The sequence below is a fragment of the Vulpes vulpes genome, chromosome 13 (genome assembly GCF_048418805.1).
Source record: "Vulpes vulpes isolate BD-2025 chromosome 13, VulVul3, whole genome shotgun sequence".
Classification (NCBI taxonomy): Eukaryota; Metazoa; Chordata; class Mammalia; order Carnivora; family Canidae; genus Vulpes; species Vulpes vulpes.
In genome coordinates, this window is record NC_132792.1 from 62,831,451 (window position 1) to 62,844,889 (window position 13,439).

A 13,439-nucleotide genomic window follows, 5' to 3' on the forward strand; every position below is an offset into this window, starting at 1 on the left:
TACATGTTATATTTATTATAACTTGACCCTCTAGTGGAGGATGAAAGTGATCCACTTTAGAAAAGATATTTTGTACATTAAACATACTAGAACTTGAAATATAGAACTTGAGAAAAAGTCTTTGTGTATTAAAATTAATAGAAGTTAAAAAATATAACACAACTAACATTGTAATTGTATTAATATAATACAAATAACAAAGTTATTTCACATCCACTCTTGGGTAGTGAAGGAGCAATGGAGAATCTATAGCTGGATTTGAAAGTAGTTTCTGAGATTAAGTGGACTTACCTGGGTTGTTTTGACAGGTTCACTTTAAACGTGTCTCTAAGACATTTCATCTCGAAGTGAAATGAATGTCTAGCAGCCACGTGGATACATAAGTCTAGAAATTAGGAGAAATGCCTTGGATTGTTTTATATGTAACCTATGAATAATCATTTACATTTATAGATTACATTATATAATAAATGACAGGGATCCCTAGGTGGCTCAGCGGTTTAGCGCCTGCCTTCGGCCCAGGGCGCAATCCTGGAGTCCCGGGATTGAATCCCATGACGGGACGGGCTCCCAGCTTTGGAGCCTGCTTCTCCCTCTGTGTCTCTGCCTCTCTCTCTATGTCTATCATGAATAAATAAATAAAATCTTTAAAAAAGAAAAATAATAAATGACAGAAGTCAGTTACTAAGTTTTTAAAAAATTATTTATTATTGGTGCCCATATTGTATACATCATGGTATTAGAAATCCATGAAGCTCTCAATTAAACGATCATCTCAGGTTACAGAAATCAGGAGTGATACCTGAATGGAAATTGCCTCATCCATAAGCAAAGGGTTTCTTTTGTATTGCTTCTACAACTGCAGCTTCTATAAACGGATACTTCTTAAGAACTCTTTCATTCTGGGCAACGGGGGCTGGGGAGGGGGGATTGGGGGGGGTAGTTAGCGCCGCCTTCGGCTCAGGTGTGATCCTGGAGACCTGGGATCAAGCCCCATGTCAGGCTCCCTGCTTCTCCCTCTACCTCTCTCCTTCTGTCCCTCTCTCTCTCTGTGTCTCTCATTAATAAACACATAAAATCTTTAAAAGAAAAAAAACCTTTCATTCTAACCTAAAACTTCTGGTAGTCACTTTATTCCCTTTGAGCTTCCTCTCCAAATATCTTATGAAAATAGTAATCATGTCCCAAATTTCTTTTTTTTTTTTTTTAATTTATTTATGATAGTCACAGAGAGAGAGAGAGAGAGAGAGAGAGAGAGAGGCAGAGGGAGAAGCAGGCTCCAAGCACCGGGAGCCCGATGTGGGATTCGATCCCGGGTCTCCAGGATCACGCCCTGGGCCAAAGGCGGGCGCCAAACCGCTGCGCCACCCAGGGATCCCATGTCCCAAATTTCTAAGCAAATCTTCCCTCAACGGAATTTTCCATTGCTCTCTGTATTATTTATTGCTGCATTAAGAAATTACCCAAAAATTCAGTGGCTTAAAACAATACGCATTTATTATTTCACAGATTCCATGGGTCTGGAATTTAGGTCCTCTCCTTCAGGTTCTCTCAATAAGGCTGCAATCAAGGTGTTGCTCAGACATGAGGTTTCATCTTAAAGTTCAACTGGCGCAGGATTGACTTCCAAGCTTAAACAATAGGTCTCAGTTCCTCACTGGCTGTTGGCTAGAGGTTATCTTCAGTTCCTTGCCACATAGGGCTCTCTTAAATGACAGTTTTCTCTATCAAAGAGTGCAAGCCAAAAATGCAATAGGGAGAGTCTGATAGCAAGACAAAAGTAACAATCTTTTGTGACCTACTTGTAGAAATAACATTTCATCAACTTTGTTACATTGGTTAGAAAAAGTCACAAAGTCCAGCCCACACTCAAGGGGAAGGGGTCACACAGGGCATGGATACCAGGATGTAAGATCACTGAGACCATGTTAGAAGTCTGCCTATCATACTCACAAATATTTACCAATCTATAAGGTCAAAATAAAAAAAAAAGTTAACTCCAATAACTGCTAATTTTTCTGTATAAAGCTATGTGATGATATACAGTCTGCCTGTCATACTCACGAATATTTACCAATCTATAAGGTCAAAACAAAAAAAAAAGTTAACTCCAATAACTGCTAATTTTTCTGTCTAAAGCTACGTGATAATATACAGGTCTTAATTTGTTGGTTTCTCAATGACAGTATCTTTTTTTTTTAAATTTATTTATGATAGTCACAGAGAGAGAGAGAGAGAGGCAGAGACACAGGCAGAGGGAGAAACAGGCTCCATGCACCGGGAGCCCGATGTGGGATTCAATCCCGGGTCTCCAGGATCGTGCCCTGGGCCAAAGGCAGGCGCCAAACCGCTGCGCCACCCAGGGATCCCCCAATGACAGTATCTAATCATTGAAATGTTTGTTTAGTACTTCACACAGGGCTATATAATATGTACTCTAGAAGGTCAGGAAATATATACTAATGGACAAAGATAGACCAATATATGGGGAAAAAATCTGTGTTTCTGTCTAGAGGTACTTGGAAACTCTAGTGGAGACTTAAAAATGTGCTTTGTAGTACTATTCTTCCAAGACTGCCTTTTAAAATGACTCTCAAGATTTCACATTTTTTTTACAATACAAATTTACCAACATCTGTCAAAGTGTAAATCCTAAGAGTACTTTATACTGAACTTACAAATGTGTCACTGAAGACAAGTATTTCTTGTAGTCTGCCAAATTTCTGCCACATTGGAAAATAGATGATTGTTTAACACTGTATGCCACTAGACAGGAATTATATTTCACATCTTAAGGAGAAAATACTTTCCCTTAAGCTTAATTTGTTGCATTAAAAAAAAAACCTAATTAGTAATTTGGCGATTTTAAAAAAGGTTTTATTTTTAAGTAATCTATATACCCAACATGGAAATCGAATTTACAATCCTGAGATCAAGAATTGCACACTCTACCAACTGAACCAACAAAGTACCCCAGTAATTTGACCATTTTAAAATATTTTTTTTAGGGAGAAGGGAGAGAGAGAGAGAGAATCTGAAGCAGGATCCATGCCCAGTGCAGAGCCCCACTCGGGGCTCAATCTCTCTCATGACCCTCAGATCATGACCTGAGCTGAAACCAAGAGTCCAATGTTCAATGAAATGAGTCACCCAGACACTCCATCCACAAAACTATTTTAAATAGCAGCAGTCACAAAGAGATCTCCAATTCCATGAAGACCAAAACCCAAAATGACCTTCCAAAATAATTTTATTTTAAAGAACTCTGATTACTGGGGGAAAAAAGAGAAAAACAGTCATAATCCTACCATCAAGAAATAACCATTATTACATTTTTTGGTATAGAGGTACAGATCTGTATAGATCTACATCTAAATCTATACATCATAGATGTAAATATATAGCCTTTTAGATATTTGTGTATATAATTTTACCACAAATGAGATCACACTTTTTTATTTTTTTAAAGATTTCATTTATTTATTTATTCATCAGAGACACAGAGAGAGAGAAGCAGGCTCCATGCAGGGAGCCTGATATGGGACTCGATCCCGGGACTCCAGGATCACACCCTGGGCCCAAGGCAGGCGCTAAACTGCTGAGCCACCCAGGCATCCCCACATTCTTTTTTATAATGATATATGTGTCCTTCTAAAACTTTTTATTCTTTCGGAACCCCTCCTCTTCAAATTCTTCCCTAGTATCTGAATCTAAATTAATTTCTGAATCACTGAATTGTGTTCTCACAATAAATTTCACTTCTGATGACTCTGTCTCAGAAATGTTTTTTTTTTTTTTAAGATTTTATTTATTTATTCATGAGAGAGACACACAGAGAGAGAGGCAGAGACACAAGCAGAGGGAGAAATAGGCTCCATGCAGGGAGCCCGATGCGGGACTCAATCCCAGGACTCCAGGATCAAACCCTGGGCCGAAGGCAGGCACTAAACCGCTGAGCCACCCAGGCGTCCCTTGTCTCTGACATGTTAACCAGCTCTGCTTCTCTCGTCCATCAAAAGTAGTTGGCACAATTACTGACTTCCTATTTCTCTTTTCCCTACTTTCTCCCTCACTACCATTTATGACCGCATGGTTTCAGTGATTACTTCTATTCTGGAAACTATTAAACCTATCTCCCTTCACACTTAACATGTATAAACCAAACTCATCCACTTCCCCTCAGATTACTTGCCACCCCTCTTCTTTCTCTAGTATCATTCCTTTACTCTAGCTAACAGCCAGAAATTATCTTCAACTTCTTCCTCTTTTATCCTATCAATCTTTATTAAATCATGTTTCAAGATGCCTCCTAAATGTGTTCATTCCTTGCCCCTTCCTTTGCATTCAACCTAATCCAGGCCAATATTCTCTCACAACTGGACTTCAGCAACAATGTTCAGAATGGGGTAAGGGTTCATCTGTCTGTATTCCCCTATCTTTCCTCCCAGGCTTCTCTTACTCTAACAGTCAGTGCTGTGTAAGGAACTTGAGCTTGAAATCAGGAGCCCAAGGGTAAATTCCCTCTCTGGCACCTCAGATGTGACCTTCGGCATATTTTTTGCCTTCCTCCAGGCCTGGAACTTTTCTTATTTGCAAAACGACAAACTAGACTGTCGCGTGGGCTCTAAGTCGCCTTGCAACTCTAACAGTCTTCTACTCTGATGCTTCTTAGCTCAAGAAGGGCAAACACAGGGGATCCCTGGGTGGCGCAGCGGTTTGGCGCCTGCCTTTGGCCCAGGGCGCGATCCTGGAGACCCGGGATCGAATCCCACATCAGGCTCCCGGTGCATGGAGCCTGCTTCTCCCTCTGCCTGTGTCTCTGCCTCTCTCTCTCTCTGTGCCTATCATAAAAAAAAAAAAAAAATTAAGAAGGGCAAACACAGCCTCCCACCCGGCCCACACCCACCCCTCACCCTCTCCCACCAAGATCACCGCTGTGACTGTTTTCCAGCTTGCATCGCTTACATTCAGACGGCTCAATTTACCATATCCACTGTAAATATCAGTTCCTTGTTCTATTGTGCTTCTTCATTTATAAATTATTCATTTTTCAGACATTAGTGGAGTGACTGCTGGTGTACAAGGCACTTTGCTAGGTCCCTGGAACAGAGAAATTAAAGACATAATCCTTGCCCCTCAAAGAATTTACCATCTTACAGGAGACACTGGGTAACACAGATATAGCAACGCGTTAAGTACTACGTTAAATCATTTAAAATACCTTCGTTGTTTGGAGGGGCAGAAAAGACTTGAGTACATAGGAAATCCTCAGAAAGAATGTGCTAACTCCAAGCTGGGTCCTTGAAATTCAAAAGCGTGTCCTATTGCTACCTTGAAGGGCGAAGAGAAGGGAAATTTAAAGTAGGGCATACTGGGGCAAGTGTCAGACTGGAACACTGGAGGGCAAGAAGCAAGCAGTGAAGCAGGTCAAGAACGACCTGGAACGCCACCCTACGGACTGCAGGTTTTATCTGAGGGAAGTGTGGAGGATGGGCTGTACTGTGGTTCAGACAATTACCTGGTCTGTTACTGGGAAAAGGTCAGGGTTAGTTCAAAGCTGACAGAAGGACGATAATCCGGTAGGGGGAAATTGCAGCCTACCGAAAATTGCTCTGGCTACAGTTGGTTCAGGTAACCGCCAACAGGACCGATGCCTCGCGGCCTCACCGAGCCAACCGGCTCCGCCCGGACCGCGTCCAGCGGCCTTCAGCCTCCGGCCGCTCGCGTCACAGAGCGACCGGCGCCCGCCACAGCGTTGGGCGCTTCCGGAGACATCGCGAGATTTCCCGGAAACCCCGTCCCCAGCAAGAGCGTCTGGTCGCCTGGCAACCGCACCGCGCCGTTGAGGAACCCGGCACTGAAGAAACTTGACTTCCAGACGCCGCTCCTTCAGAAAGTGGTGAGGTGCCTTCAGGGGAGAAGTGGGGGGCGCTGAGGAAGCCCTAGAGCCACGTTTCTCAAACGAGCCTGCCTGCCAGTAAGACTTTGCTGGGTCAATGGTTAAAATGAAAATTCCTAAGCCTTATCTCTAGGCATCTAGAATTTACAGAAAAACAGTCTGGAAGCTTTTGTGTTTGAAACAAATAGCTAGAATCAGGCAAGGTTGGGAAACAGCTATAGAGGAGGGAGACGCAGGTGCAGAGGTGGCCGCCGGGCTGAGGGAGCCGGATCTCTGAGTACGGATCTGAGTTTGAAAAGGTGAAAGCCTGAGAGCCAACCCGGCGATTTAGTGCATTGGGAAGCCAGTGAGCTTGGGGCTCGTTAAGGGAAATGTACAAACTAAATTCGGAATCATCGGTTACCTGTAACTTGTGGGAGCCCCAAGAGATAAATTAAGCCAAAGGGTCCATTAAAATGGATTCCCAGAGCGCCTGTAAAGCAGCTCTCTGTCGTACCCCCCCCCCCCCGCAATCCGGAGATATCCTAGGCAGGAGGAACCCCAAGACAACAGGTATCTAGGAGTGAAAAATTATGAAAAAGCTGTTTCTCAAACTCTAGAAAATAATGAACCTCTTTTAAAAGAAAAGCAAGAACACCCCACTAGTGTTGACATAATTATTTTTATTATAATGTTCCAAAATGTGTCCAAATCCAAACTAGGTTCAGTTTAACTATCTGAAGCTTATAGTATCCCTAAAACAAACAAGAATACCGATAACGTTTAAATTCATGTTACATTAACAAGATGAATGGTGGTGTTTTGATGAAACCAAATCCTCTCTTGTGGATTTGACTAATACAATGCAGATTTTTTTGAGTGAAGTGTGTTATGGGTTGATTCAGTTATCTTCCTTCCCTTATTCAAGCCCCTGGACAGTTTTCCTATAGCTTGTTGATGAGGTCCATTGGCCTTCCCTTGGTTTAATAAATATTTCATTTATATACCACATTTGCTCCTTTACTTTTCTAATTATCTGAGAGAATTAAATTTATTTCTGTACAAACATCAGTTTGTATACTGGAACCTAGAGACAAAATCCATTTATAGCTTAGTCATTCATGAGGATTCAGATGATCCAAAATTTACCTGTTTTAGCCCAGCTTAGAAAAGAGAGCCGGAAGCAAAGTCTCATATGATAACACTTTTGGGAGGACTGTAATCGCAGGGGAGCAGGAGAGAAGGAAAAAAGGAATGAGAGATGGAGGAAGAATAAATATAGCCCTGTATATAAATCAAAGGACCAGAGCTATTTTCTGTGAGAAATTTTGAAATGGCTATGTCTTCTAAAGTCTTTGGGGAGGGGGAGAAGGGAGAATAAATAATTTGTGACTCCTGTCTCCCACCCCCTTCATAGTACAGGGTTGCTCCTGTTTGGCCACCTGTTTAGCAGTTTCCTGCCTCAGCTGTAAGAAAGAAATTCTGGGGGTTTAACCACTTTAAGATGTGCATTTTCACCACAGTTATCAATGTAAAAATGATATTTGAAATTTCCAGAGTAAGTTCTAAAATTTTAAACTAGGATCTAAAGAAATCATGTTTTTAAATATTTTAAATATTTCAAATATTTTTTAAACATTGCATTTCTTTTTTTAAAAAATTATTTATTTATTTATGATAGTCACAGAGAGAGAGAGAGGGAGAGAGGCAGAGACATAGGCAGAAGGAGAAGCAGGCTCCATGCACCGGGAGCCGGATGTGGGATTCGATCCCGGGTCTCCAGGATCGCGCCCTGGGCCAAAGGCAGGCACCAAACCGCTGCGCCACCCAGGGTTCCTAAACATTGCATTTCTATACACTAGCTCCAGATAATGTGATTCCTAAAAGAATGTCACTTGCAATATCAACAAAAATATATGATCGCTAAAAATGACAAAAAAATACGCATGGCTTTGTAAGAAAATTATAAAACTATTGAAAATCATTAAAGAAGCACTCGTAAAACAGAGAGGCATACCATAGTGATGGAAAGGAAGACTCAATATTAGAGATGTGTTAGCGCTTCACAAATTGTTTACAAATTCAGTACAATACCGGGTCGCCTGGGTGGCTTAGCCTTGAGCGTCTGCCTTTGGCTCAGGGCCTGATCCTGGGATCCTAGGATGGAGTCCCGCATCAGGCTTCCCAGGTGGGACCTGCTTCTCCTTCTGCCTGTGTCTCTGCCTCTGTGTGTGTGCATGTCTCATGAATACATAAAATCTTTAAAAATAATGTAATTCCTAATAAAATCCTGACAGGATTTTTCATGGAACATGGCAAGTTGATTTTAAAATATATATGAAAGAGTTAAGGAGGAGAGGATTCTGGGAATATGGCACAGTAGGAAGCATCTTGTTTCTCCACCTAGACAACAACTGCACTGACAGACCCTGGTGTAAATATTTTGGAACCTGGAGTCTACTGAAGGCTTACAACTTCCAGGGGAAGATTTAGACAATGAATATCAATAAATTTTGGTCAATTTCAGCTGTACAGCAACTATCTATTCCCTACACCCAACCCTGTAGCAGGAAGCTATGCAGGGGTTTCTGGAGCACCTTACAAACAGCTTGCAGAAGCCAAAATGGGCAAAAAACACACTAGCCACCAAATATCAAGGATCTGTCCTCTGACCACCGACTGCTGCCTCTGATCACAGCAATGCAGACAAAACTGCAAAGCAAAACCTAAACATGTTTACAAAGAAACAAAGCATGAAACATGAACAGAAAACCCCCAATACATTTGACATTAAAAATATATAGCTTCTGTTTTTTTAGAAGATGCCATTAAACACAAACTAGAAAAAAAAAAAAGGAGAAAAGACCAACTATAATTGGGGAATAGATATCTGCTACATATATAATCAGCGAAATATCAGTATCTGATAAAAATACAAGTGTATCTAAAAATTACTTATAAAAACATAACCCATAATGAAAAATCGGTAAAATATAAGAAACCACAATTAATAGAAAAGGAACTCCAATGGTGATAAACAGGAAAAAACTCTCAATCTCTAGGAATTATAGAATGCAAATTAAACACAGGGAGGAGATGAAACTACTGATCTTGCTATCTTCAAATCCCCTTTTTGTTTTATTTTCATATATATAAAGATCTGAGGAAAAACAAAAACAGTATGAGATATCACTTCACACCCATCAGATTGGCAAAAAGCCATTATCAACTGCTGACACTGGAATAGCCTGCACTATAAAACAATAGGAATGTTCTTAGCTGCACTGGTAAAATTCCTTTAGAAAACAATTTGGCAATTGAATAAAGTTGATAATGTGCAGCCCAGAAATAGCCACTTCTAGTTTTAAACCCTAAAGAAACTCTTGCACATCAGCTAAAAATGACATGTATATAAGAATCATAAAAGCAACACTGCAAAAGAAAAAAACAACACCCAAAGATCTATCATCAGAAGAAATAAATTCCCTACAATAGAATGCTACATAGCAATACAAATATTCTAGAGCTATACACATCAACTCTGATGATTCTCACAAACAAAACTTTAAGCAAAAAAGAAAGTTGGAATCAGAATAGTAACATTTATGACTGTAAAAATATATTTTAAAAAGAACTATATATTGTTTAGCTATACATACATTTGTAATAAAAGTATAAAGACATGAATAGAGACATCTAACTCTAAACTCTAAAAATAATAGGGAGAAAGATATAGAAGTGTTCCAAATGTATTTGTAATGTTTTATATTTTAAGGTGGCCTGTAGGTCCATGAGTGTGGTGTTATTCCTTACACTTTCTTTTTTTAATTTATTTTTTATTGGTGTTCAATTTGCCCACATAGAGAATAACACCCAGTGCTCATCCCGTCAAGTGCCCCCCTCCGTGCCCGTCACCCAGTCACCCCCACCCCCTGCCCACCTCCCTTTCTACCACCCCTTGTTCGTTTCCCAGAGTTAGGAGTCTCACATGTTCTGTCTCCATTTCTGATATTTCCCACTCATTTTTTCTCCTTTCCCCTTCCCTTTCACTATTTTTTATATTCCCCAAATGAATGAGACCATACAATGTTTGTCCTTCTCCGATTGACTTATTTCACTCAGCATAATACCCTCCAGTTCCATCCACGTCAAAGCAAATAGTGGGTATTTGTCATTTCTAATGGCTGAGTAATATTCCATTGTATACATATACCACATCTTTATCCATTCATCTTTCGATGGATACCGAGGCTCCTTCCACAATTTGGCTATTGTGGACATTGCTGCTATAAACATCGGGGTGCAGGTGTCCTGGCTATTCCTTATACTTTCATCATGAAATTTAAGGCAATATTATTTTTACTTAATTAGAAACTTTGTTCAGAATATTATCGTCATGTTTGAAATTTGATCTGTAAACAATAATTTTACATTTTTGTTGTAAAATGAATTCATGAAAATGCCAAAAGTCTACAAAAATTTAATAATTTTATTCTATAGATTACATTTTGCACTCTGGACTATCTAAGGATACATTCCATATCTTCAAATATTTTATTGTGAGCTTTTTATATAATGTAGCTTGGGTAGTTCTATCTCAATGTATGAGAATGCAAATTGAATCTGTCTTTTACTAAATTCATTTTTCCTCCTAAGCATTGAGTTCATGTCCAGAATATGACACAAATACTAAATTCATTTTTCCTCCTAAGCACTGAGTTCATGTCCAGAATATGACACAAATACTAAATTCATTTTTCCTCCTAAGCATTGAGTTCATGTCCAGAATGTGACACAAATTGAAGTGTTTGGTGGCAAAATTCCAGATACTTTAGAAAAGTAATGCTCAATTTTAAACTATACTTTAAAAATACAATAAATTTTATAAAATTGAGACATTTATCACTTAAATAGCTATACTTCCTGGATGATTGGAAAAGACTTTTTTTTTTTTAATGTATGGACCACATCTGGATCTCTTACATAAAGCAATATTTTATTAATTAATTTTATTAATAGTATGTTCCCCTTATTTAATAGTCCTAATGTATTCCAGATAAAACTGTGAAGTAAACAGTATTCACCTTTCTGTGAACAAAACAGTAAAATAATGTAATAGCAAACATTTATTGGCCTATGTACCAAGCACCATGTAGAATATCCTATACATGATTATCTCATGTAATCTTCACAATATCCCTTGGAAGTAGGTACCATTATTATGCTAATTGTATAAGAAAAAGAGGGAACATAGGTTCCTGGTGCTTACCAGCTTATAAGGCTGTGTTCTTATACTGACTGATCAGAAAGAGAAAGCAGAGTAAACACACCAAATACACCTCAGCCCAGGCCCTTTGCCTGGTCTGTATTATGAATGGGGGGGATACAGGTTAAAAAAAGAAACTGATAGGGGATCCCTGGGTGGCGCAGCGGTTTGGCGCCTGCCTTTGGCCCAGGGCACGATCCTGGAGACCCGGGATCGAATCCCACATCAGGCTCCCGTTGCATGGAGCCTGCTTCTCTCTCTGCCTCTCTCTCTCTCTCTCTCTCTCTCTCTGTGACTATCATAAGTTTTTTTAAAAAAATTAAAAAAAAAAAAAAAGAAACTGGTATACCATGCCCAAGACTGCCTGACCAAGGCAATGGAGCCAAAATTTGAACCAGTCTGGACTGAAAACCACTGTATTATGTTGCCTCTTCGTGGATTACAGTTGTAGTAACATAACAAAATTTCAACTCCAGTTCCATTTTCAACTATTTTTGTACCATTGTCCTACATACATACTTAAGGTTTTCATACAATGTGTTCTGATTTGAGAGTTTAGAAAATATGATCAACATAGGTACTATGGAAAAAGGAGCCAGAAGATCTGATCTCATTCTCAACTGCCACTACCTTGAGTAGTTTGATACAAATCTCCAGGCCTTAGTTTCTTCATGAAAACGTCAGATGATACTCCTCAAGAGAAAAAAATCCTTTAAAAGATGCCCACAGTAATAACTCAGTATTAGTGAGAGGAAAAGATTTGTAAGTAGAAGTGAATGAACATTACATATTTAATTAATTTTGGTGTTTTAAATCTTTTTATGGTTAGACTTTTATGGTTATAGACTTAATTAAGTCTTAAGACTTAAGTCTATAAACTTAGCAAATATCAGGATCCCTGGGTGGCGCAGCGGTTTAGCGCCTGCATTTGGCCCAGGGCGCGATCCTGGAGACTGGAGATCGAATCCCACGTCAGGCTCCCGGTGCATGGAGCCTGCTTCTCCCTCTGCCTATGTCTCTGCCTCTCTCTCTCTCTGTGTGTGACTATCATAAGTAAATAAAAAATTAGAAAAAAGATAAACTTAGCAAATATCTAAGTGCCTTAAAAATGTCTCTGAAGTAGATTATCAAATAGTTTTATATAAGAAATCTAAAAAGTCAAAATAATTTTTCCTAAATTGCATGTACATAATACTTCTTTTTTTCTTTTCTTTTTAGAAAGTTGGGCATAAAACAATGCCTAAACCTGCTTTTGATATGGTATCAGAACAGAACTATTGCTGAGAGTTTGATTTATAGAAACCATGGTTCGACTAACCTTGGATCTAATTGCCAAAAATAGCAATCTTAAATCCCGAAAAGAAGAAACCACTTCACGATACCTGAAGAAAATAACTCATATAAATTTTTCAGACAAAAATATAGATGCAATTGTAAGGATTCTGAAATTATTTCCTATTTTTAAATAATTAGCAATATGAAGTTTAAAAATTAGTCTCAGAAAATACCTTCTTATTAACTATATTTTGATCAGTCAAATTGGAAAATACTTTTAAACTATATTTTGATTAGTATATTGTGTTTTCATTTTAATTTCCTGCTTTTGATGTTAAAATTATGAAAATTAAGTCTCTATAAAATATACCATTGTGATTATTGAATACATGTGCGAAATATATGTGTTCCCCTGAAGTATTCTCTAGTGTAGCAAACTAGATTTGAAAGCATATGTTGGAAAATAATTTCAAAGATAACACTTTTGTATAATTCCAGATCCTTGGAATATGAGGGTTTTTAAAATAAGATAGTAAGAATTAACTATGGGAATACCACATTTCAAAACTTTAACAGTGAAATCTTTTTCACTCATAATTTAACTGATTATATATATGTAGGTCATTTATACAAGACAAGATTATGTTTAGTTGGATATACTCTGACACTATATTTTCTCTGTGTTAAGCAAATTCTTGGCTTTAATTTGGGAAACTTAATTTAAAAGGAGCAATATCCCTTTTAGGCCATTTGTATTAGTGTCCTTTGTCTATAATAAAATGCTAAAGACTATAAATGCAAGAAATTTCCTCAGAAACACAAGGTACATGAGGGCAGAGATGATGTCTGTTTTGTTCACATCACTCTAAATCCCCCATCCAACACAACACCTAACCCATGTTAAGTGCTTAATAAATGTTTATCAAAATGAATTAAAGAAATACGAAAGTCCGTGGCACAATTGTCCATTAAGACTTTTTTTTCAGAGACTCTACCAAATTCCTATTCTGTATTTCTTTA

At 38.6% G+C, this 13,439-nt stretch overlaps 1 protein-coding gene and 1 non-coding gene across 2 annotated transcripts in view; both read left to right on the plus strand.

Annotated features, from left to right (window-relative positions):
- The first annotated feature begins 5,761 nt into the window (after positions 1-5,761).
- The window catches only part of PPP1R42 (protein phosphatase 1 regulatory subunit 42), a 41,914-nt gene continuing 34,236 nt past the window's right edge, over positions 5,762-13,439 (plus strand). Inside the window, exons 1-2 of the mRNA XM_072734596.1 lie at positions 5,762-5,977; positions 12,363-12,577. Of these exons, the coding sequence (XP_072590697.1) occupies positions 12,449-12,577 (129 nt within the window). The 5' untranslated portion in view covers positions 5,762-5,977; positions 12,363-12,448. The remainder of the gene's footprint in view (positions 5,978-12,362; positions 12,578-13,439) is intronic.
- On the plus strand, positions 11,131-11,267 carry LOC112932731 (small nucleolar RNA SNORA51). Its single transcript, XR_003237543.1, has one exon. It is a non-coding gene; the product is annotated as a small nucleolar RNA SNORA51 (small nucleolar RNA).